The 21,765-nt window shown below is 47.1% G+C and overlaps 1 protein-coding gene across 7 annotated transcripts in view; it reads left to right on the forward strand.

Moving 5' to 3' along the window:
- PKNOX2 (PBX/knotted 1 homeobox 2) overlaps positions 1 to 21,765 on the forward strand; it is a 785,503-nt gene that overhangs the window by 733,770 nt on the left and 29,968 nt on the right. For 6 of the 7 annotated variants that reach the window (XM_082273320.1, XM_082273323.1, XM_082273321.1 and 3 more), the window contains one exon: positions 1,024 to 1,143. The exons of the other annotated variant lie outside the window; for it this stretch is intronic. In XM_082273320.1, coding sequence (XP_082129446.1) covers positions 1,024 to 1,143 — 120 coding nt within the window. The remainder of the gene's footprint in view (positions 1 to 1,023; positions 1,144 to 21,765) is intronic. 7 annotated transcript variants of the gene reach the window in all.

Here is a 21,765-nt window from a genome sequence, read left to right on the forward strand (position 1 = left end):
CTGTGGTTGGTCAGAAAGTGGTTAATCAAAATATTTTGTACTATACACTAAACTTTGGTCCGGCCCTACACAACAGTCCTAGTTTCTCATGTGGCCCCTTGGAAAAATAATTGCCCACCCCTGTTCTACAAAGACTATACAGACTATCATGTCTTCAGTCCATCATGAATGCTGCCGCCATCCACCTTACCAACTACTACCAAGACCTCCTGCTCTCCAGCCCTCTTGTCACCTTCTCCTATGCTCACCTCCAGGACTACTCCAGAGCCTCCCCCATTGTCTGGAATCCCCTACCCCAGTGATGGCGAACCTTGGCACCCAAGATGTTTTGGAACTATATTTCCCATGGTGCTCAACTACACTGCACAGTGCATGAGCATCATGGGAAAAGTAGTTCCAAAACATCTGGGGTGCCAAGGTTCGCCATCACTGCGCCTACCCTAATCTGTCCAACTATCTCCTACTCTGCCCAACTTTAGTAGAACCCTGAAAACTCATCCCTACAGGGAAGCCTGTCTCGCCTCCACCAAAAAAACTCAACTTTTATCTTCTCTATCAACTAATCCCCACACAGTTACTACCTTTTGTTCCACTTGACCCTTCATTTAGATTGTAAGCAAGCATAGTCCTCCTAACCCTCTTGTGTTGAATTGCATTATAACTGTACTGTCTCTCCTTATGCGCAAACTGTTGGCACTTTTTAAACCCTGTATAAAATTAAATAGCACAGATGCAGCCATTTATTCAACTTGTATACAGCTGTTAATTTATTTTCCAAAAACATTCTGATTGCTGTCTCAAGCATGTGTATGCCTGTGTCCCTATGACTGGGGCATTCGATTGTAAGCTTCTGGGGGCCAAAGATGATTTGAATGGTTTTTATGCATTCTGAACAGTGCTGCTGAATAAATTAAGAGAGCAACATGAAACCATTGGGTGCCTTTAAAAAAATTGGTATTCTAAGACTTCATTTATTCTGAAGCTAAATACTTAAGAAATCATTGTTTGCGCCTGTCTCTGTAGGTCAATCTGGAACTGACCTCTCTGCTTGATGGGGAAGATAAAAAATCTAAAAACAAGCGTGGAGTTCTCCCGAAACATGCAACCAACATCATGCGTTCATGGCTCTTCCAACACCTGATGGTAAGAAAAAGAGGACCTGTCTTATTCTGACTGTAACAGCCTACCTGACATGCACTGTATATTTCTTTTTATCATGTCAGAGGGGGTCATTGGGACTGAAAATATTTAGGACAAGGGTATTAAAGCAGGACTCCAGACAAACAGTTAAATTGTCCACTTTCGACCCTAGCTGCAAGATTCAGGTTTTCATGTTGACAATCACTGTAAACCCACCTCTTACTAGTGGAGAATTATGGGCCCGGGACATCAAGGATCATCCTTCCCCCTGATAATGAGGAGATATGCTAAGGATAGGCTCCTGGTGTACCATTTATATTATATCTCATTACAGCTTTATTTAGTTAAAATGTTATTAATTGGCATATACTAAAAAAATTGGATTTGGGAAATTCCATGTCTCAGGTTGATGTCATTTGTTCCACTATTCACTCATTTATAGTGGTTTCCAGTGCAGAATGCAGGGGTTGAGTTCTAATATATGCGATTGAGAACTGTTGGCTTAGTAGCATGGTATACGTTGGAATTCCCCTTTGCCGGATAACAGAATAGGAAATATACTTATTTTCTCCTGTTACGATTGATAGAAGACTTTCAGTTCTTTTAGAATCCTTTTAAAAGTCACCTGACTTCCATACAGAACACATTAGACAAGCCATTCTAAACCTGGGGTTCCTGCAGAGGTTTGGGTTCCCTAGGCTGTGAGTAGTTGACCTCCCATCTGATGGCACCTACATAGTTCTGGGGGCCAACACCAGTTGACAGAGCCAGCTGTATGACACCAAATATGTTTTTTTTACTGTAATGGGCATTCTTCCCACTGGCCACCAATATAATGAGCATTCTTCCCACTGACCACCAATGTAAGGAACATACTTACCACCACTAGCCACCTATGTAAAGAGCATTCTTCCCCATGGCCACCAATGTAATGAGCATACTTCCCAGTGACCACCAATCTAAAGAGCATACTTCCCACCAATGCAAGAAGCATTCTTCCCACTGGCCACCATTAGAATGAGCAGTCTTCCCACTGACCACCAATGTAAGGAACATACTTCCCACCACTGGCCACCAATGCAAGAAGCATTCTTCCTACTGGCCACCAATATAATGAGCATTCTTCCCACTGACCACCAATGTAAGGAGCATTCTTCCCACTGACCACCAATGTAAGGAGCATTCTTCCCACCAATGGCCACCAATGTAAGGACCATTCTTCCCAATAGTCTCCAATGCAAGAAGCATTCTTCCTACTGGCCACCAATGTAATGAGCATTCTTCCTACTGACCACCAATGTAAGAAGCATTCTTCCCAGTGACCACCAATGTAAGGAGCATACATGTCATCATTGGCTACCAATGCAAGAAGCATTCTTCCCACTGGCCACCAGTGTAATGAACATTCTTCCTAGTGACCATCAATGTAAGGAGCATACTTATCACACTGACCACCAATGTAAGGGGCATTTTTCCCACTGGCCACCAATGTAAGGGGCATATTTCCCAATGGCCACCAATACAATGGGCATTCCTCCCACTGATCACTAATGTAGGGCCATTCATCCCACTGACTACCAATGTAAGGGACATTCGTCCCACTGACTACCAATGTAAGGGACATTCTTCCCACTGACCACCAATGTAAGGGGCATTCTTCCCACTGACCATCAATGTAAGGCACATTCATCCCACTGACCACCAATGTAAGGAACATTCTTCCCACTGACCACCAATGTAAGGAACATTCTTCCCACTGACCACCAATGTAAGGAACATTCTTCCCACTGGCTAACTGGAAATTATTTCAAGGGTTCCTTGGGGGTAAAAAGATTGAGAAAGGCTGCATTAGACTGGAATAAGAAACGTCAGCCTCTGAGCTCACTCTCCGGCCAGTTGAATCCCTCCTGAAATAAAAGCGGTTGTTGCGGCTGGGCCCTTGTCTGAGCCCAGTGATGAGGATCCGTCTTTTATTTACTCAGCATCCTGGCTACAGAGTTCTACAACACAGCCACATGAAGAGCATTATGCCAGAACATTAAAGTCAGCCATTAAAAGTCATCAGGAAGAGGAGCCTTTAACGAAGGCATAAATTCCCTGCTAAATTAAACTGTCGCAGACTAAAGGGAAATGAAGTCTGAGAATAGACTGGTACAAACGAGCCAACAAATTAACTCTTTTACTCCTAAGTCTGCTGTAGATGGATGCTGAGTCCTTCACCACGGAGCCCCTATTTATCAGATAAAGGGCTCAGTAATGAAAAATAGACATTTTAATGAGTGTAAAGTGATATATGGTGAGAAGGAAGAGTCTTCCTATTGCTGTCACACATTGCTGCAACCACCAGACAAGTGGAGAAAGCCTCATAGGCCAATGCAATGTATGGCGCGGAGTTAGAGGTTGTACATTATAGGGCCTTCTCATGCAATTTTGTGTTGTGTTGTATGGGCCAATTCAGTTTCAGTGGGCCCTCAATGATCACCCACAGACCGAAATTCATACCTGACCATTTCAGCCAACATTGCGCTTGTGCAGTCACATCTTTGCATTGTGGTCTTATCAAAGGGTCAGGTGCCTTGGGGCCCATTGAGATTGAATAGGAAGCTCTTAAAAAAGTGCGAGTACAACACCTATCAGCACATTATCAGAGCACATGGTAATGCATACTTCCACAGCCGCTGTTAGAAATCCCAGGGCCCAGTACAGACTACCTAGCATTTTGAGTTGTCCCCAGACAACTGACCTGGGGGTCTCCAAGAAATTCCCAAGAAAAATTGATTTGAAGGTATTTCCTCTAACTTCCTGTTTGGCTTTGGGACAGGAAGTGAAGGGAAATCTCTGCAATGGGACACAGATGGCAAAAAAAAAAAAAAAAATGGACAGGGGTTATACCCTCCCTTACTCCCCTCCCTTACTCTATCCAAAATCAAATAAAAAGTTTTGCCCATAGTTCTACTTTAACCACTTTACCCCCAGCCCTATTTCGGACACTTTTTGTTCACGCGTTAAAACCAGTATTTTTTCCTAGAAAACTACTTAGAACCCCCAAACATTATATATATTTTTTTAGCAAAGACTCTGGAAAATAAAATGTCAGTCATTGCAAAATTTTTTGTCACGCGGTATTTGCGCAGCAGGCTTTAAAACGCCATTTTTTTGGAAAAAATTTGAAAAATCACATTTCACTGCTTTTAAAAAATACTAAACGGTAAAGTTAGTCCATTTTTTTTGTATATTGTGAAAGATGATGTCACGCCGAGTAAATAGATACCCAACATGTTACGGTTTAAAATTGCGCCCCCCCCCCCCCGTGGGATGGCGACAAACTACGGTCAATAGAGATCTCAATCTGCGACGCTTTAAATTTATTTAACGGTTACCAGTTTAGAGTTAGAGTGTACCTCTTTTTTTTAAATTATTGCCCACGCTCTGGCAATCATGGCGATACCTCACATGTGTGGTTTGAACAGCGATTTCATTGGCGGCTTGACTTGCGTATACGTTTTTTTTGTGCGCGAGCTAACGGTGACGGGGGCGGGTAAATTTTTTTTTTTTTTTTTCCTATTTATTTTTTCTTTTTTTTAACTTTATTAAAAGTTTTTTAAAAAAAAAAAAAAAATCTGATCACTTTTATTGCTGTCACAAGCAATGTAAACATCCCTTGTGACACCAATATGCAGTGACAGGTACACTTTATGGAGGGATCGAGGGTCTAAAAGACCCCAAACCCCTCCACTACACTTCCCTGTATGCAAAACGCCGAAAAAGGCATTTTTGCATACAGCCGTTTTTCAAATCTGCCGCCTTTTGCAGCACAGTAACCCGGAAGTGACATCATGGACGCCGCCTCCGGGTTACGTCATCGGAGACCCGATCGATGCCGTTTCCGGCATTCATCGGGACTCCATCCAGCCATTCTTCCCACTGACCACCAATGTAAGGAGCATTCTTCCCAATTTTGTTTATTAAAAGTCTTGCAATCAATAAGCATAAAATCAATATACATAAATAAATATATACATATTTACATGAAAAGGGGGGAAAAAAAAAAAATACATAGCAAATTCTGCTCTCAAATAAAGACTGCCTTTACAGCAAAAAACAAAACTCACATCATGAAACACATCATTACCGGAAAAAATTATCTTAATAAGACTCACACCACCACACCAGACATCAAACCTGCGAGGTCAAGAAACAAAACCACTCCCATTATGCATGCAGCCCTTCTTCAAAAATGAAGATATTAACTAACAAAAGCTAAGGGCGTGAAAGAAATAGCATAGGAAAAAAGCTTTTCACCCAGAGATGGACAGTTCACCAAAAGCAGGTCTGATATTCCTCCACGCCCTTATCCAGACCGCTCGAGGCTCCCTGCCCTTCTCAAGACCCCGAATCTTCCCAACCTCACCCAGAATATCGTACACCACCACCTCGACAGGGAGGACTTTCTTCCGCAGGGTAATCTGGCACCGTGCATTCCACGTGAAGTAACGGACAACTATACTAACTAGAAAAAGTGTATCCAAATCAAAATCCCAGCGAGTCGGGAATGCCCCGTACACCCACTCCGCATAACTCATGCGATAGAGAAAGGGGATGCCTAGAGCCCTCCCCACCCTTTTATACACCTCTATGTTAAAGGGACACTGGAGCAAAAAGTGGTCCATAGACTCCACTTCACCAACACACTCCGCTCTAGGACAATCCCGATCATCCACAGGGCGATGCTTCAGGTTCCCTCTCACATAGAGCCTTCCATGGAAAGCGAGCCAGGCTTGATCCCTAAACTTCAAAGGGATTCTTCCTAAGTTAATTAAACGCAACCCCTCCCTCATTACGGGGCCTGGGCAATCCCTTAAGGTCAGCGACACACTGAAAGCAGAGCCCAAAATCCTCTTCTCCAGAAGCTTTCTGGGGAGGGACTTGATATCCCCCACTGTCACCTGCCACTGCCTAAGTATTTTCAGACACGGGGCAACATAAGCCGGAAGCTTGTCATGTCGGACTCTCAGACTTTTCACTGGCCCGCCATCTTCCCAGCATCGCAGAAAAGGCCTAAACCAAGATTGAAAAATACCCACCCATCCCGGCGGGGTCTCTGCTAACATATTACCAAGATTATACTTTAAAAAAAGCAGAGAAAAGAAAACTATAGGGTTGACCATTCCTAGACCACCCTCCCGCCTGGACAGGTAAGTTACATTGCGTTTGATCAGGTTCAGCCTATTTCCCCATAACAGTTGGAAAAAGCAGCTGTACACCCTTGCATAGAGAGATTCTGGCAAGATACAGACAAAGCTGACATATAAAAAGATTGGGATCAGGTAAGTTTTAATCAAGTCAACCCTTTCCCTCAAGGAAAGTTTCCATTTCTTCCAGCTTGCCACCTTGGCATTGGCATTCAACAACCTGCTTTCCCAATTTCGATGACCATAGTCACCAGGACCAAATTTGATGCCCAACACTTTAATTTCCTGCTGGGGCTCTGGGAAGGCATCCGGAAGTTCGAAGCTTTCACCCTCCTCACCCATCCAGAAAACTTCACTCTTTTCATGATTGATTTTAGAGCCAGAAGCCTCAGTGTACTGCTCTATCACAGAGACCACCTCCTGCGCCTCCTCCATCCCAGAGATAATAACAGACACATCATCGGCATAGGCCACGACCTTCAAAGGTGGCACACCAGCAATGCCCAAAGGCACCCCACACAACGATCCACTCTCTAACCTTCTTATGAAGGGGTCGATTGCGAATACATATAGCAGGGGGCTCAAAGGACACCCCTGGCGCACACCAGAGCCAACCTCAAAAGGCCGTCCAACCCAACCATTAACAAGTGGGAAGCTCTCAGCCCCTTTATACAATGTTTTCAGCCAATCAATAAACCTCCCCTGCAGGCCGTATCTACCAAGTAGCAAATACAGGTACTCATGATTGACTCGATCAAAAGCCTTCGCCTGATCCAATGCCAGCAAGTACTTTCTCCATTCAGCAGCCCTGCATCGCTCCAAAGCCTCCCGGACAGCTAAAATTGCTGAAAAGGTACTTCTGCCCTGGACCGAGCAGTGCTGATGATTGGACAACAAATCGCCTGCTACTGACGACAAGCGCCAAAAAAGAATCTTCGCCAAGATCTTTCTATCAACATTGAGAAGACTGATGGGGCGCCAGTTCTCAATTATTGAGGGGTCTTTACCTTTTGACAGAAGAATCACAGCGGATTGCCTCATGGAGGGAGGGAGAGAACCCTCTTCTAAACAGCTGTTATAAACCTCCGCTAAAAAGGGAGCCAGAATGGACTTAAAACACTTGTAAAATTCAGCTGTCAACCCATCTGGCCCAGGCGACTTTTTGGTAGCCAGCTTCTCTATAGCACGAACTACCTCATCCGCTGAAATTGGTTCCGTCAAATCCATCAAAGGCAATGTATCATTTCCCAATCCTGGAGTAGAATCCAGAAAGCTTTCCATCCTGTCCCGACTAAGGTCCTTTCTTCCCAGAAGGTCTGCGTAATATGACCTGAAGATCTCCAGGATCCCTGATTTGGACTTCACCAGGGAACCCGTACTATCCCTCAGACCTATGACCGTCTTAACTGCTATGCCTTGCTTACAGTTCTGGTAAGGATCAGGCGAGTGATATTTCCCATAATCTCTCTCCAGAACCAAAGAGGCATGCCGGTCGTATTGACACTTCCTAAGAAGAAGCTTTACCTCCGAGATCTCCCCTGGATCTCCTCCATACGAGACAAGACGATCAAGCTTCCTCCGCAAATGCTGGTAGGCAATATACATACCAAGCTGCTTCTTCTTACTTATGGCCTTGAAAAGTCCAATCGCCCTTTGTTTCACAAGCTCCCACCACTCTGACTTACTGCTGCAAAAGTCCAGAATAGAAACCTGTGCCTGAAAAAAATCCTCAAAGGATTGTCTTACCTCTACATCTTCCAGGAGAGCCGAATTCAGTTTCCAGGTACCCCTTCCCCTGGGTGGAGTGTCCGAGGCATTCAGAGTCACAGACAGCATACAGTGGTCAGAGAACTCCACCGCCCTCAACTCAGGAGCCGAGAAAGCAGAGTTCTCCTTTAAAAAAAAAACCTATCTATCCTACTCTGACTATTCCCTCTCTGAAATGTGAATCCCGTGCTGCCAGGGCAGTGCTTAATGTGCACATCTACCAGGCCTGCTTGTCTAACCATATCTCTAAGAAAAACGCTATCATAACCCAGCCTGTCTATGGAGACCCTCCTGTCTTCAGGCCTAATTATGGTGTTAAAGTCACCTCCAAAGACAACCTGCTGGGATGTAAAAAGGAAGGGCTTGATCTTTGTGAGGAGGCATTTCCTGTCCCATTTTGACTGCGGTCCATAGATATTGATCAGGCGCAGGTCCTGCCCCCTAACAGAGACGTCTAAGACCATGCATCTCCCCATTTCTACCTCAATTATCCGCCGGCACGTTACCATATCGGTTTTAAAAAGAACCGCTACTCCGCTGCAAGGCTCAGCCGCAAGAGACCAAAAGGAGGGACCGCATCTCCACTCCCTTTTTGCTAGATGGACATCGGCCAAAGTATTGAGCCAGGTCTCTTGCAAAAATAAAATCTCAGCATCAAACTCACTGAGCAAAAATAAGGCAATATCACGAGCTCTTGCAGATTTCACGCTGGCGACATTAATGGTCGCCACCTTTATCAGAGCGGGCACTGCCATCAGGATGATTGGGGTAGTCGTTTCTTAACCTCCACCACACTCTCATCACCCGAGACAGCTCTCTTTACACTATGTGACTCCCCCTCATCCATAGATGATAAACAAATAGATAAATCCGACACCAACTCCTCCCCTGATAAAACCGAAAATGTGTTGCCAAGAGGAACCCCTCCTGGCTCTAACTGTAAGGAAGAAACGACCACTTTACTGGTCTTCCTCTTCTTCTTTTTCTTCCTCTTTGTCCTCTCCCACCCCTCCTCATCCGAATCCTCCACAACAGAGGGTGAGACATGGGACATGGACACCCCTCCCTCAACCCCATCGACCCCACCACCATCCAGCACCCCTGCACCCTCTTGGCCGCGTTTGCGGTGTCGAGAGACAGGGACTGGAGGTGGAGTAGGCCGAGGGGGAAGATCCACTATACCCGCCCCCCCAGCAGCTTCCGCTAGTCTGGAGGATCTACGCACAGTAGATGTAGGAACAACCACAGGAGGGACAGACTCAGGGACCACATCACCAGGGGAAACAAAATCTGACACAACAGACACAGGAAGGACAGACTCAGGGACCACATCACCAGGGGAAACAGAATCTGACACAACAGACACAGGAGGGGCAGCAACAATTTCCTCTCTAACTTCAGCTGCTTCATCTTCTTTATCAAGCCTCTGCAGCTCAGTCTCCAATCCTGGCAAGTTATGCAGTGCCTCTGGGCACTGGCTATATGGATGACCCAGCTGCTGGCACAAATTGCACCGAATCTGGGTGCATTCTCTGGCCAAATGGCCTAAATCCTGGCACAGTGAGCACTTCTTGTGGGTGCAGGACGATGCAAAGTGGCCTTTATCACCACATTTATTGCACACCTTAGGCTGACCTTGGTAGAAAATGGTCAGCCTATCCCTACCCAGAAAGGCTGAGCAGGGAAGGTGCTGAACTACATCGCCCAGCACCCCCAATTTTAGTGACACTGTCCAGGCCCCTGTCCATATCCCATGCTCATCAAGGACCTTCCGCAGTGGAGTGAGGACCTCGCCATATCGGCGTAGCCATACTAATAAATCAGCCTCTGGTATGGATTCGTTACGCACCAAAATGGTCACTGATTTTATCAGAGGCTGTATTGAAATCACTTTTGGCACCAAACCACTCCACTGCTGAAGGCCCTTGCACCTCCTAAATCTCTCCCAGAAGAGATCCAAACTTTCAGGTTTTACAAACGACAAATCAAATTCATAACTCCCCACCGGGCAAATTAAAGAAAAAATATCACAGACTTTAAACCCCATTTCCAAAATCAACTCAGCCACCCTCCCCCTTACTGGTGGAGTTCCATCCCCCACCCACCTCAACTGTACCACATTCCTCCTCCTATACCCACCAAACCTCCCTGAATTTTGACCAATAACAGAATTCCCACCACCCACCCTGGTGTGACTCCCCAAAGCTGAAGCATAGCTTCCAACATTCCTCCCAGCAGAAAATCCATCAGTTTTTTTTAAATTATCTGACACACACTTAGCAGATAACGATTGCACAGATTCGGGATTGATCTGTGCAATCGAATCTTTCCTCTGCTGAGCAGGAGGAGAAATGTCATTTTTATTTTTCCCAGCATTACTAACCCCTTCACCACCACCCACCACATTCATTGCTTTAACATTAATGTCATTTTTTATACTTGCTGGGATATTTATTATTGCTGTTGTCTTCACAGCAGAATCCATAGCTGCTGCACTGGTAAAAACTCCAGCTGTCATCTCCTCTTCCACTAGGACAGGGTTTTCAGCTGTGGAAATAGCATTCTGTTTTAACACAGCAGCAGGTAAAGCATTGCAGGATATTTCCATTGCTACTTCAATTCCACTTCCAGAACCATGTTGATCCCCTCCCCCATCAGCACTCAGCTGGTCAATCAGCACTGGAAGACTGGGAGGCTCAGGTGAACATGAAGCAGGCTCTTTGGAGCTGGCAGCCATTTTGCTTGCCGTGGGACTACTGGTCTCAGCCAGACCAGCAAAATCCATGCCTGGGGTGTTTAATGCAGGTCCATCCACATTCATCTGATGGTCCGGGGATTCCACGGTCAGGGATTTTCCTTGCATGTCTGTCGGTTTCTCCACAGCGGTAACTCCCATAGGTAGCTGTATGCAGAGCTCCTTCTCACCTGGGACACCATCCACTACAGCAGATGGGGCAGACATGTTGGATGGCAGCATGGTGTACTGGGATTTCTCCACCATTACTGGCTTTGCTGGCCTGTATCTCCTCTGCCCATCCTCAGGGATTTCTGATGGATCATCAGAAAAGACAAACTTGTCTGCTTTCAGGGGTGACTCCATCTGCTGGATGAATGTCAGGGATCCATGTCCACTCTCAACCCCCTGGCTGGTTGCCGCTGGTGATTCCCAGTTCTGGCATGGGGGGAGAGGTGCAGAGGCAGATGGAGCCTGGTCATCCATTAACTGAGCCTGCTGATCCACAGAACTTGCTGATGCTTGGCTGGTAAAACGCCTCTCATTGTCAAACTTTTCTTTAAATGCTCCACTTCTATCTTTCAGCCTTTCCAATAATAAAGATTGTTCCTTTACCTTTTCTTCCAATTCCTGTAACTCAGGCTTCATGGCTGTGCGATTTTTACTCCAGGCCTGGAAATACTTGGTTTTGAAGGATTTGTGTTCAGCCTTCAAAACTTTAAGTTTTTCTTCCGCTCTCCCAATTTTTGTTTATTAAAAGTCTTGCAATCAATAATCATAAAATCAATATACATAAATAAATATATACATATTTACATGAAAAGGGAAAAAAAATACATAGCAAGTTCTGCTCTCAAAAAAAGAATGGCTTTACAGCAAAAACAAAACTCACATCATGAAACACATCATTACCGGGAAAAATAATCTTAATAAGACTCACACCACCACACCAGACATCAAACCTGCGAGGTCAAGAAACAAAAACCACTCCCATTATGCATGCAGCCCTTCTTCAAAAATGAAGATATTAACTAACAAAAGCTAAGGGCGTGAAAGAAATAGCATAGGAAAAAAACTTTTCACCCAGAGATGGACAGTTCACCAAAAGCAGGTCTGATATTCCTCCACGCCCTTATCCAGACCGCTCGAGGCTCCCTGCCCTTCTCAAGACCCCGAATCTTCCCAACCTCACCCAGAATATCGTACACCACCACCTCGACAGGGAGGACTTTCTTCCGCAGGGTAATCTGGCACCGTGCATTCCACGTGAAGTAACGGACAACTATACTAACTAGAAAAAGTGTATCCAAATCAAAATCCCAGAGAGTCGGGAATGCCCCGTACACCCACTCCGCATAACTCATGCGATAGAGAAAGGGGATGCCTAGAGCCCTCCCCACCCTTTTATACACCTCTATGTTAAAGGGACACTGGAGCAAAAAGTGGTCCATAGACTCCACTTTACCAATACACTCCGCTCTAGGACAATCCCGATCATCCACAGGGCGATGCTTCAGGTTCCCTCTCACATAGAGCCTTCCATGGAAAGCGAGCCAGGCTTGATCCCTAAACTTCAAAGGGATTCTTCCTAAGTTAATTAAACGCAACCCCTCCCTCATTACGGGGCCTGGGCAATCCCTTAAGGTCAGCGACACACTGAAAGCAGAGCCCAAAATCCTCTTCTCCAGAAGCTTTCTGGGGAGGGACTTGATATCCCCCACTGTCACCTGCCACTGCCTAAGTATTTTCAGACACGGGGCAACATAAGCCGGAAGCTTGCCATGTCGGACTCTCAGACTTTTCACTGGCCCGCCATCTTCCCAGCATCGCAGAAAAGGCCTAAACCAAGATTGAAAAATACCCACCCATCCCGGCGGGGTCTCTGCTAACATATTACCAAGATTATACTTTAAAAAAAGCAGAGAAAAGAAAACTATAGGGTTGACCATTCCTAGACCACCCTCCCGCCTGGACAGGTAAGTTACATTGCGTTTGATCAGGTTCAGCCTATTTCCCCATAACAGTTGGAAAAAGCAGCTGTACACCCTTGCATAGAGAGATTCCGGCAAGATACAGACAAAGCTGACATATAAAAAGATTGGGATCAGGTAAGTTTTAATCAAGTCAACCCTTTCCCTCAAGGAAAGTTTCCATTTCTTCCAGCTTGCCACCTTGGCATTGGCATTCAACAACCTGCTTTCCCAATTTCGATGACCATAGTCACCAGGACCAAATTTGATGCCCAACACTTTAATTTCCTGCTGGGGCTCTGGGAAGGCATCCGGAAGTTCGAAGCTTTCACCCTCCTCACCCATCCAGAAAACTTCACTCTTTTCATGATTGATTTTAGAGCCAGAAGCCTCAGTGTACTGCTCTATCACAGAGACCACCTCCTGCGCCTCCTCCATCCCAGAGATAATAACAGACACATCATCGGCATAGGCCACGACCTTCAAAGGCGGCACACCAGCAATGCCCAAAGGCACCCCACACAACGATCCACTCTCTAACCTTCTTATGAAGGGATCGATTGCGAATACATATAGCAGGGGGCTCAAAGGACACCCCTGGCGCACCCCAGAGCCAACCTCAAAAGGCCGTCCAACCCAACCATTAACAAGTGGGAAGCTCTCAGCCCCTTTATATAATGTTTTCAGCCAATCAATAAACCTCCCCTGCAGGCCGTATCTACCAAGTAGCAAATACAGGTACTCATGATTGACTCGATCAAAAGCCTTCGCCTGATCCAATGCCAGCAAGTACTTTCTCCATCCAGCAGCCCTGCATCGCTCCAAAGCCTCCCGGACAGCTAAAATTGCTGAAAAGGTACTTCTGCCCTGGACCGAGCAGTGCTGATGATTGGACAACAAATCGCCTGCTACTGACGACAAGCGCCAAAAAAGAATCTTCGCCAAGATCTTTCTATCAACATTGAGAAGACTGATGGGGCGCCAGTTCTCAATTATTGAGGGGTCTTTACCTTTTGACAGAAGAATCACAGCGGATTGCCTCATGGAGGGAGGGAGAGAACCCTCATCTAAACAGCTGTTATAAACCTCCGTTAAAAAGGGAGCCAGAATGGACTTAAAACACTTGTAAAATTCAGCTGTCAACCCATCTGGCCCAGGCGACTTTTTGGTAGCCAGCTTCTCTATAGCACGAACTACCTCATCCGCTGAAATTGGTTCTGTCAAATCCATCAAAGGCAATGTATCATTTCCCAATCCTGGAGTAGAATCCAGAAAGCTTTCCATCCTGTCCCGACTAAGGTCCTTTCTTCCCAGAAGGTCTGCGTAATATGACCTGAAGATCTCCAGGATCCCTGATCTGGACTTCACCAGGGAACCCGTACTATCCCTCAGACCTATGACCGTCTTAACTGCTATGCCTTGCTTACAGTTCTGGTAAGGATCAGGCGAGTGATATTTCCCATAATCTCTCTCCAGAACCAAGGAGGCATGCCGGTCGTATTGACACTTCCTAAGAAGAAGCTTTACCTCCGAGATCTCCCCTGGATCTCCTCCATACGAGACAAGACGATCAAGCTTCCTCCGCAAATGCTGGTAGGCAATATACATACCAAGCTGCTTCTTCTTACTTATGGCCTTGAAAAGTCCAATCGCCCTTTGTTTCACAAGCTCCCACCACTCTGACTTACTGCTGCAAAAGTCCAGAATAGAAACCTGTGCCTGAAAAAAATCCTCAAAGGATTGTCTTACCTCTACATCTTCCAGGAGAGCCGAATTCAGTTTCCAGGTACCCCTTCCCCTGGGTGGAGTGTCCGAGGCATTCAGAGTCACAGACAGCATACAGTGGTCAGAGAACTCCACCGCCCTCAACTCAGGAGCCGAGAAAGCAGAGTTCTCCTTTAAAAAAAACCTATCTATCCTACTCTGACTATTCCCTCTCTGAAACGTGAATCCCGTGCTGCCAGGGCAGTGCTTAATGTGCACATCTACCAGGCCTGCTTGTCTAACCATATCTCTAAGAAAAACGCTATCATAACCCAGCCTGTCTATGGAGACCCTCCTGTCTTCAGGCCTAATTATGGTGTTAAAGTCACCTCCAAAGACAACCTGCTGGGATGTAAAAAGGAAGGGCTTGATCTTTGTGAAGAGGCATTTCCTGTCCCATTTTGACTGCGGTCCATAGATATTGATCAGGCGCAGGTCCTGCCCCCTAACAGAGACGTCTAAGACCATGCATCTCCCCATTTCTACCTCAATTATCCGCCGGCACGTTACCATATCGGTTTTAAAAAGAACCGCAACTCCGCTGCAAGGCTCAGCCGCAAGAGACCAAAAGGAGGGACCGCATCTCCACTCCCTTTTTGCTAGATGGACATCGGCCAAAGTATTGAGCCAGGTCTCTTGCAAAAATAAAATCTCAGCATCAAACTCACTGAGCAAAAATAAGGCAATATCACGAGCTCTTGCAGATTTCACGCTGGCGACATTAATGGTCGCCACCTTTATCAGAGCGGGCACTGCCATCAGGATGATTGGGGTAGTCGTTTCTTAACCTCCACCACACTCTCATCACCCGAAACAGCTCTCTTTACACTATGTGACTCCCCCTCATCCATAGATGATAAAGTAGATAAATCGGATACTAACTCCTCCCCTGATAAAACCGAAAATGTGTTGCCAAGAGGAACCCCTCCTGGCTCTAACTGTAAGGAAGAAACGACCGCTTTACTGGTCTTCCTCTTCTTCTTTTTCTTCCTCTTTGTCCTCTCCCACCCCTCATCATCCGAATCCTCCACAACAGAGGGTGAGACATGGGACATGGACACCCCTACCTCAACCCCATCGACCCCACCACCATCCAGCACCCCTGCACCCTCTTGGCCGCGTTTGCGGTGTCGAGAGACAGGGACTGGAGGTGGAGTAGGCCGAGGGGGAAGATCCACTATACCCGCCCCCCCAGCAGCTTCCGCTAGTCTGGAGGATCTACGCACAGTAGATGTAGGAACAACAGGAGGGACAGACACAGGGACCACATCACTAGGGGAAACAGAATCTGACACAACAGACACAGGAGGGGCAACAACAATTTCCTCTCTAACTTCAGCTGCTTCATCTTCTTTATCAAGCCTCTGCAGCTCAGTCTCCAATCCTGGCAGGTTATGCAGTGCCTCTGGGCACTGGCTATATGGATGACCCAGCTGCTGGCACAAATTGCACCGAATCTGGGTGCATTCTCTGGCCAAATGGCCTAAATCCTGGCACAGTGAGCACTTCTTGTGGGTGCAGGACGATGCAAAGTGGCCTTTATCACCACATTTATTACATACCTTAGGCTGACCTTGGTAGAAAATGGTCAGCCTATCCCTACCCAGAAAGGCTGAGCAGGGAAGGTGCTGAACTACATCGCCCAGCACCCCCAATTTTAGTGACACTGTCCAGGCCCCTGTCCATATCCCATGCTCATCAAGGACCTTCCGCAGTGGAGTGAGGACCTCGCCATATCGGCGTAGCCATACTAATAAATCAGCCTCTGGTATGGATTCGTTACGCACCAAGATGGTCACCGACTTTATCAGAGGCTGTCTTGAGATCACCTTTGGCACCAAACCACTCCACTGCTGAAGGCCCTTGCACCTCCTAAATCTCTCCCAAAAGAGATCCAAACTCTCAGGTTTCACAAACGATAAATCAAATTCATAACTTCCCACCGGGCAAATCAAAGCAAAAATGTCACAGGCTTTAAATCCCATTTCCAAGACCAACTCGGCCACTCTCCCCCTTACTGGCGGCGTTCCATCGCCCTCCCACCGCAACTGTACCACATTCCTCCTCCTATACCCACTAACCAACCCCCCAACAAACCTCCTTGAATTGCGATTATTAACCGAAACCCCACCACCCACCCTGGTGTGACTCCCCAAAACTGAAGCATAGCTTCCAACATTCCTCCCAGCAGAAAATCCATCAGTTTGTTTTGAAACATCCGACACAGACATAACAGATAACGATTGTACAGATCCGGGATTGATCTGTACAATCGATAAATCTTTCCTCTGCTGAGCAGGAGGAGAAATGTCATTTCTATTTTTCCCAGCAATATTATCCCCTTCACCACCACCCACCACATTCATTGCTTTATGATTATTGTCATTTTTAATACTTGCTGGGATATTTGTTGTCTTCACAGCAGAATCCATAGTTGGTGCTGCACTGGTAAGAGATTCAGCTGTCATCTTCTCTTCCACTGGGACAGGGTTTTCAGCTGTGGAAATGGAATTCTGTTCTAGCACAGCAGCAGGTAAAACACTGCAGGTAACTTCCATGGCTGCCTCCATTCCAAACACAGCAGCATGCTGATCCCCTCCCCCACCAGCAAACAGCTGGTCAATCAGCCCTGAAACACTGGGAAGCTCTGGTGAAAGTGAAACAGACTCCTTGGAGCTGGCAGCCATTTTGCTTTCAGAGGGACTACTGGTCTCAGCCAGACCAGCAAAATCCATGTCTGGGGTGTCAGATGCAGGTCCATCCACATTCACCTGATGGTCCGGGGATTTCACGGTCAGGGATTTTCCCTGCATGTCTGTACTGGTTGTGTTCACAGCAGAATCTCCAATAGGTAGCTGTAGGCAAAGCTCCTTCTCACCTGGGACACCATCCACTACAGCAGGTGGGGCAGACATGTTGGATGGCAGCATGGTATACTGGGATTTCTCCACCAGTACTAGCTTTGCTGGTTTGTATCTCCTCTGCCCATCCACAGGGATTTCTGATGGATCATCAGTGAATGCAAACTTATCTGCTCTCAGGGGTGACTCCATCTCCTGGATAAATGTCAGGGATCCATGCCCACTCTCAACCCCCTGGCTGGTTGCTGCTGGCGATTCCCAGTTCTGGCATGGGGGGAGAGGTGCAGAGGCAGATGGAGCCTGGTCATCCATTAACTGAGGCTGCTGATCCACAGAGCTTGCTGATGTTTGGCTGGCAAATCTCCTCTCATTATCAAATTTTTCTTTAAACACTCCGCTTCTATCTTTCAACTTTTCCAACAATAAAGATTGTTTCTTTACCTTATCTTCCAGATCCTGTAACTCAGGCTTCATGGCTGTACGATTTTTACTCCAGGCCTGGCAGTATTTGGCTCTGAAGGATTTATGTTCAGCCTTCAAAACTTTAAGCTTTTCTTCAGCTCTTCCAATCGCCCTAAAACGATTGATAACCTTCTGGCTGAAGACATCCGCATTCTCATCGGGGCCTGGACCCACAGACAGGTCCTCCACCTCCTCCTCACTAGGCCCCGTGTCATCAGGGGGATCCCTCCCAGGGCCTCCCCCAGGATCAGGCATTGTTCCTGGGCCAAGCTAGCAAGCAAGGCCCAGGCTTGAAAAAGGGCTGGTTCTCACAGAGAGCTCCTTGGGTGTGTCCTGGTCCTTCTCCCACCACCCACCAATGTAAGGAGCATTCTTCCCACTGAACACCAATGTAAGGAGCATTCTTCCCACTGACCATCAATGTAAGGAGCATTCTTCCCACTGATCACCAATGTAAGGAGCATTCTTCCCACTGACCACCAAAGTAAGGAGCATTCTTCCCACTGATCACCAATGTAAGGGGCATTCTTCCCACTGACCACCAATGTAAGGGGCATTCTTCCCACTGATCACCAATGTAAGGAGCATTCTTCCCACTGACCACCAATGTAAGGAGCATTCTTCCTACTGACCACCAATGTAAGGGGCATTCTTCCCACTGACCACCAATGTAAGGGACATTCTTCCCACTGGCCACCAATGTAAGGGACATTCTTCCCACTGGCCACCAATGTAAGGATCATTCTTCCCACCGATCACCAATGTAAGGAGCATTCTTCCTACTGACCACCAATGTAAGGGGCATTCTTCCCACTGACCACCAATGTAAGGGGCATTCTTCCCACTGATCACCAATGTAAGGGGCATTCTTCCCACTGACCACCAATGTAAGGAGCATTCTTCCCACTGGCCACCAATGTAAGGAACATTCTTCCCACTGACCACCAATGTAAGGAACATTCTTCCCACTGGCCACCAATGTAAGGAGCATTCTTCCTACTGACCACCAATGTAAGGAGCAATCTTCCCACTGACCACCAATGTAAGAGGCATTTTTCCCTATAGCCACCAATGCAATGGACATTCTTCCCACTGACCACCAACCAAAAAGAGGGGGGGGGTCTGGGGGGAGGTGCAGCACAGAAGGTTTTTCACTTTAATGCATAGAACCTTGAGGCTTTACAACCACTTTAACTTTATGTCTGAGAAAATTAAGAAAAATTAAAATGCTGCACATGCTGAGTTCTCCCATCTGGAATACAGAGCAGCTTCCTGGTATGTTATTGAGATAAAGGTGAAATGTCCCATAGTCCAGAAGGGAGATATCTGGCAGGGCTGACAACACTGCTTGAGATTTCAGAGCAGCAGAGGCCCTGTGTTGTCAGCTCAAACAAGAAGCTAGGAGCACACTGGATTTCTGGCAGATTGTCAGAAAAAAAACTCCTTGGCAGTCAACCAACCTCACCCCCCCCCCCCCTTTCCCAGGATGCCAGGATGAGACGGGTGATAGAAATGTTCCCCAAGCAGCTGTTCTGGCTCATTCAAACTCTCACTATGCGCAGTGCATTTTCTCTCCCTTTAGCATAAGCTCACCTGCTGCTGCTAGAGAAGAGAGCCTGCAGCGCATGCTCACAAGCCAGAGAGGCCACTGGGGGGTGCACTTTATCTGGCCCGAGCACTGGGATGATTTTGGTAACAGGATTTAGTTGGCCTACACATATGGAGGGGAAAAGGAGCATCATTTGTACCTGCTGAGCAGTGGTTTGTAATGTGCTGGGGATCCTGGAAAGCATAGGAGGGGGGCTTTTGGAGGAAAAGTGCAGGAAAGCTGAACTAACTCTTTAAAGATGCAAGTGTGCATGCTTGCTTTCATCTTTAAAGTGTTACTAAACCCACAACAGTAAAATCAATGTGTATATGCAGTAAAGCATGCTTGTTATACTCACTGTGGAACAGTGGCGTAGCGTGGGGGGTGCAGGGGGGGCCAGCCGCACCGGGCGCAACATCTGGGGGGGCGCATCCACACTGTCACTCTGTCTGTCTGACTCTGACATACACAGTTCACACACTGCAGTTCACACACTGCCTCCATCTTTAGGCTGGGAGATGTCCAGCGCAGCCGCCCTATGGCTGAAAATGGCGGGTCGGGGCTGGACTGTGCCTCACCTGTCCATTGGTGTAGGGTGGGGTGGCGTTGCAAGCCAAGCCCCGCCTATGCCGCCTCTCTTCACTGCTTTGTCAGTTAAGCAGCGAGTAAGTCAGCAGCCTGGCGCTGTCACAGAGTGGGTTTTTTTTTCTAATCACCTGATTAGAGCCAGAGGCTCTAATAGGCTTCAAAAAAGGGTTGACCTGGGGCGCAGAGCAGTGCGCCCCGGGCCCACCCATTGTGTGACAATAGCGAATGAAAATTCGCTATTGTCACACGGATCCTCCCCCTGGCCAATCAGGAAGCGGGTCCGAGATCTGCTTTCTGATTGGCCGAAAGGCGATCGCATGCCATTGGCCGAGGAGGAGGCGGGAGGAGGAGGAGACGCGGGGAACTGAGGAAAAGCCACCGCTGCAGGTAAGTCTCTCTGCATTGAAGGGGGCACGCTGGTCCGTCTGCATTGAAAGGGGGCACGATGATCTCTCTATAAATTGAAAGGGGGCACGCTGGTAATTCTGCATTGAAAGGGGGCACGCTGGTCTCTCTGCATTGAAAGGGGGCATGCTGGTCATTCTGCATTGAAAGGGGGCACACTGGTCATTCTGCATTGAAAGGGGGCACGCTGGTCTCTCTGCATTGAAAGGGGGCACACTGGTCATTCTGCATTGAAAAAGGGCTCGCTGGTCTCTCTGCATTGAAAGGGGGCATGCTGGTCATTCTGCATTGAAAGGGGGCACGCTGGTCATTCTGCATTGAAAGGGGGCACGCTGATCTCTCTGCATTGAAAGGGGGCATGCTGGTCATTCTGCATTGAAAGGGGTACGCTGATCATTCTGCATTAAAAGGGGGCACGCTGGTCATTCTGCATTGAAAGGGGGCGCGCTGGTCTCTCTACATTGAAAGGGGGCACGCTGGTCTCTCTACATTGAAAGGGGGCAATGTTTGTTTTTATAACAAACAATACATGTGCTTAGGGGGTAAGGGTTTCTTTAACTAATCTAGTGGAAGAGACTTGAGTGCTAAAATCCCGCGGGTTCGGGGGCGCAAATTACTTGCCTTGCCCCGGGTGCTGACAACCCATGCTACACCACTGCTGTGGAACCTAAGGGGTTAATCCTCCGCATTGTGTAAAAAAAGGCTGTTCTTGTATGTACAGATCCTCCTCTCCCTGCAGTGTCCCCCTGGACAAATCTGGATAAGACCCCTTTGTGCGACTTGTCCTGCAACTTGGGACTGCAAAGTCGTATGACAAGTCGTACCCCATGATTTCCAATGAGTACCGTTCATATCTGTGCAACTTCAAAGTAATCCCTGCACTACTTCGGTCCGACTTTGATGCGACTTGAGGTCCATAGACCTCAACATTACACAGGCATTGCTTTAAGTCATCTCAAAGTCGCATCAAAGTCGCGCCAAAGTTGCACGACGTTCAGGTCCTACAAGTGTGAAAGGGGCCTAAGACAGAGCCTTTGGAGTCCAGCTGCACATGCTCGGTTTGGTGTTTGGTGTGTACTCTTTTAAAAAAAGGTTTTATTAAACCTAAAATACCACTCAAAATGTTTAACTGCTTTAATACCGGGCACTTTCACCCCCTTTCTTGCCCAGGCTTTCAGCTTTCAGCGCTGTCACACTTTAAATGACTATTGCGTGGTCATGCAACACTGTACCCATGAAATTTATCATTTTTTGAGACAGATACAGATTGGTAGTATTTATTCAACACTGGGTT

Source organism: Pelophylax lessonae, assembly GCF_965119305.1.
Source record: "Pelophylax lessonae genome assembly, chromosome: 12".
Taxonomy (NCBI): domain Eukaryota; kingdom Metazoa; phylum Chordata; class Amphibia; order Anura; family Ranidae; genus Pelophylax; species Pelophylax lessonae.